The sequence below is a fragment of the Mastacembelus armatus genome, unplaced genomic scaffold (assembly GCF_900324485.2).
Source record: "Mastacembelus armatus unplaced genomic scaffold, fMasArm1.2, whole genome shotgun sequence".
NCBI classification, from domain to species: Eukaryota; Metazoa; Chordata; class Actinopteri; order Synbranchiformes; family Mastacembelidae; genus Mastacembelus; species Mastacembelus armatus.
This window is the reverse complement of record NW_022872939.1, coordinates 2,107,169-2,111,897: the sequence shown is the minus strand read 5'-3', so window position 1 is coordinate 2,111,897 and position 4,729 is coordinate 2,107,169. Positions and strand designations below refer to the sequence as shown.

Here is a 4,729-nt window from a genome sequence, read left to right as displayed (position 1 = left end):
CACAACAGAAATCATCTGACCTCCACTGAAACGGTCCGACTTAGGTTGAAATGACACGATGGTCCGATGTTCAAACTATCAGAGCTCCACTGAAATAATCCTATTGCTCTGGAATCTAAATCAAAATATATCACAATTGCAAACTATATAAATCCTTTGCATCTCATGCCATTGTTCATGTGGTGGTTATTGATGTGTAAGTTTATATAAGTTTCATGAGCTGTTTGAATGGGAGTTGGTGTAAAAAGAACACACTGCTTTTTAAAAACGCTACATTTATTTGTGTTAAGCACATATAAGCAAATAAGCAGTATAAAAGCTCAAAGAAAGTAGTTAACTGAGGCAAAGGATACTTGGGAAATGCCATCGCGTGTTTCTAGAAGTTAACTCCAAGTGGCCACAGTGTTTCACTCCCCATCAATCCCCGAGCAAATTGCTCAGAAATGCAAAGCGCATTTGCCGCAGATGTATTTCTTGCAACCCATACACACGGTGCACGTCTTTGCATCTCTTGATCTCGGGCACGGTTGACATCTTTGTCTCTTTCGCGATGACACGGGTGAATTCGACCGAATCCCTCTCATCGTTGTCACCAGCGCGTGCGTCGACTCTGCTCGGGGTGTCTGTTCCCTAGGCAGTATGAGCGGCGTTACCAAAGCCTGTCCCAGTTGCCCCAGAAACAGCCTCCTGCGATTGCGTTTCCCCAACATCCATTCAGAGTGAGTTTCTCTCCATATCACATAGGCGTTGTTCGCGGAGACGTCGAGGATGTTATGAAACATAGCGACGGGCCAGCGTTTTGTCATCCGCCTACAGCTGTAGGTGGCGAGCAGCTTGTCTAGGTTATCCACGCCGCCTTTGGTGTGATTATAATCCACGATCGCCTGCAGCTTCATCCCCTTGCACTCGCAGTTGATTTCAGGGGTCGAATGCCGCGTGCTCCGTAGCAAAACCGTCTTGTTTCGCTTGGGCACGTACGATATCAAAGTAGCCAGTTCTGTGAAGGCGAACCTCGACGAGAGCGCCTTCCGTCCGCGCGCCGACAGCAGTTCTTGTGGTAGCTCAACTCTGTTGCTTCTGATGGTACCCAGCAGATCGATGCTGTTGGCGCGCAGCTTGCGCGCAAGCTCGTAAGATGTGAAGAAGTTATCGCACGTAACGAGACGATGCTCCAATCCCCGTGTGAGGTCAAGAATGACTCGCGAGGCTAGGTTCACCTCCATCTTGGCCACCGCCCTCTCGGTCGACTTCGAAGCCGTCACTGCCTCTTTGCCGGTGTACGCCTGCATCCTCCATGTGTAACTGGATTTAGCGTCGCAGGCCACCCACAGTTTGAGCCCGTACTTGGCGGGCTTGTTAGGCATATACTGAAGGAACATCGTCCTGAAAGAGGAAAGGTGACCGCCGAGATTAGATCAACTGATATACCGACAGGACGGTTGAGTTTAAATACACTGCTGCACAATACCTTTGAAAGGAACCATGCGTTCGTCTACTGTAACGGCTAGTCCTTGATTGTAGAGAGCAGGGAGTCGCTCCGACCACTTGTTCCACACCTCTCTGATAGCAGCCAATTTATCGGGAGAATTTTCTCATCGACGTCCCTGGACTTCCGATCATTGAACCTCAGTGTTTTCGACCAACGATGAAACTCTTTCAGCGACATGGTCGCTCTGAAAATTGTTCTGCCGTGCTCCGCATCCCACAAGCTCGAGGTCGCTTCGCCTCGAGACCTGTACATCCCTGCCAGCAGAAGCAGACCCACGTACGCCCGCAGGTTGGTCTCGTCCATCGATTTCCACCTCAATCCCTTGCATGTGCTCAAACCCTCCCGGTTCGTCTCACGCAACACTCTTTTCTAGCTCAGCCGTGAAGAACAGCAGAAAACACGACAGAATGTCACGGGCACCAGCGATTGCTTCTCCCGTAGGTCCTGTAGGGTATTCCGAAACCCCTCTTTGAGCACGCTCACCTAGAGACCATTCGATTTTCTTGTCCTTAGACAGATATGTGTCTGGGTGAACGTGAACGCCTGCTCTCTGATCATCATCGTCGTCATCATCTTCTTCCTTGGTGCTGTAGCACTCATCATCGTCTACATTGTGGATGTTTTCGGTAAAGCTTCTTGCTTTAGTTATGATGAAATGCTATCTAACCTCCCCTTTATATACTTGCTTTAGTTATGATGGAATGCTATCCGACTCCCTCTTTATATAATTATGATGAAATGCTATCTAACTCCCCTCTTTATATTTCCAGAATCTACCCTAAATTTCTTACTCAGTCGAAATCCCACCTCACTCCTCGATCTCGCCCGGGAGATCAAAGTCTCCTGTAGTCGTTGTACGCACCTCTTATTTTGCTTTCTCTTCGTTGAACATCGCGTTTCTTTAACATAGGTCATCGGGGTCTACGCGGAATGGCTTTTCGCATTTTCCGTTAGTTACTCTAGCATTTACGCATGTGGGCATCAAGCAGTTGAGCACCCGTGGGCACACGCATTTCAACCACGGGAACGTATCGCGCAGGTTCTTGGATATCATAGGTCTAAGGCAGCTCGTAATAGTAACAGTGTTCGTCCCGGGTCGTATTATCACCAGGTAGGCGCTCGACCGCTCCGCAGCGCCGGGGTACGTGAGCGAAAACATCGTCCATGTCAGCCACAGCTGAGCGTTGTAACGCCATAGGGTGTGCTTGTCCAATATGTCGTTGTTTCTGGTTTTTAGTTCCAGCAATGCCAAGGTTCCTTTCACCTCGTCGTGAGCCACCAGATCCACTTTGGTGTAAAAGCTTTTCTCTCCGCGTAGAGATTTACACCCATCGGCGCAACCGTTGTGATACGTGTAAAAACCGATACCCTCTTGTCCTTCGCATCTGTCGGTCCCGCGCAGATGGGACGTAGATGCAGGGCTTCCAGTTGAGTTAGTATCACACGAGACACAGGGCCGACCTCGGCTGCGCTTTTTTTCCCGTTGAACACGTCTTTGCACTGCGCATCCACCAACGTCCCTATGCTCGTCAACATGCAGTTCGATGCCCACGCGCGACGACACGCTAATAGGTTTATATCTTTGTAACGGAGCGACTTCAACAGCGATTCCCTTAACTTGTGAGCATAGGATTCGGGGGCGTTCAGGCTAACCGCGTATTCATGCACCCAAGGGAGCATCTCAGGGTTTTTGTTCAAATCGAGAAGAATCTTTGTGAACAGATCTATACAATTGGTGATCCTTTGATTTGAACTCGATGACCGAATCCGGGAGCTTCATTGTATTAAATGTTAAACACAAACCAAGAAACAAGCTTGATTTCCAAGCAACAAGCCCACACTTCATAGGCATCAGCGTTGCAGAAAAAAGAACTAACTGTTAAGGTGTCACATAACCAGAATGGCGCGAGTAAACTTTACCAGGCGATCTGCTTCGGATACAAAAAGAGAGTCAACTCGAGCACAGAAATGCAGCGCAGCAGGACAGGTCTCGCGGGAGGATTCGAATCTCTGATTTCGACAGGGAAGGAACTGTTCGGCGGCAGCAAGTTATCCGCTTCGCCCCATTCCATCCTGAACTCAGTCCGATTCAGAGGAAAGCTCTGCTCGTATCTGATGTGTCTGTTGTTTTCATCATTCTGTGGGTTATCCTTATGTTGTATGAAGATAATTAAAAACAAAAGAAGGAAACGTGTGTTGAGTACATTCTTTATTCACTTTTCTTGATTCATATGGGTTTATGGGTTAACACTTCATAACACATAGTTTTCCATCGCATAAACAAAAAAACATCAGTTAGGGTCAGTAAAGAAAGCTCATGTTGTCTTTTTTAGTGCAATCAGGGAAGCAATACCATGTTACAGGTAGGGCACCTGTAAACGGTTTCCAAGCAGTAATCCATAAGAAAGGGATACATGCAGCATGTAAGCAGACATCTAAAAATGTATGATGTGGGGTTAGAGGGAAGAAAAGGAAGGACAGAAAGAGCATTTACATAAGTAAATTAACAGATATTGAAATTCTACGCTATCTGTGTTACATATAGGAATAGATCTTACCCTGAAAGTAACAACAAAATGGACAAAGCCGCAGCTGTTGACCCGGGCCTCGTGTTGGAAACAGGGCTCTCGAACCTCTGGCAGTTAGGGCAATACACTGTAGAGTACATTTGAGAGGAGAGATTGCGAGAGCGTATAAACATAAACGGTGAAGCAAAATCGCTTGTTTGAACAAAAACAGAAATAACCTCTTAGTTAAAAAACACTCACCTAGGTCGTAACGTGGTTCGAAATACGCCACGTGAGATTCAGGAGTTCCGGGGAGCGCCAATGTGCTAGTCATGCTCTCCGTACTCGAGGCGATGCTTGAAGATACCTGAGAAATAGAAGCTCGAAGTCGAAGTCCTCCATGTACACGGGCAGAGAGCTGTGACGGCTTGATATGGCTGAGTGATGTCCACAGCCCCTGTGTTATGAATGCTCTCTTATAAAGGGAAATGTGTTGTCGTCACACACATACCCAAACACGCATGGTGTTCATGAGGTTTCAGCACAGAACATGATGTCAAAGATGTGTGAAAGGTTAAAACAAAATCCACAATCACCTGTGGATGAACATGGTTAAGCCGGCATGAGGTGTTTGAACAGATGGAAGACGACCAAATTAAGGATAATCGCTTCGCTCTTAGAGACAGCAAGGCTGGGGAATTTTAACTAATCATCTCCGAGAACATTTATTCAG

General features: G+C 47.2%; 1 protein-coding gene across 1 annotated transcript; it reads right to left on the bottom strand.

Annotated features, from left to right (window-relative positions):
- Positions 1-437: 437 nt before the first annotated feature.
- LOC113137736 (piggyBac transposable element-derived protein 4-like) lies at positions 438-4,519 on the bottom strand. Its single transcript, XM_026319563.1, is given in 7 exon segments — positions 438-1,383; positions 1,456-1,603; positions 1,606-1,858; positions 2,598-2,874; positions 4,048-4,144; positions 4,258-4,363; positions 4,508-4,519. Coding segments are annotated over 7 exon segments (1,839 nt in total).
- Positions 4,520-4,729: the final 210 nt, after the last annotated feature.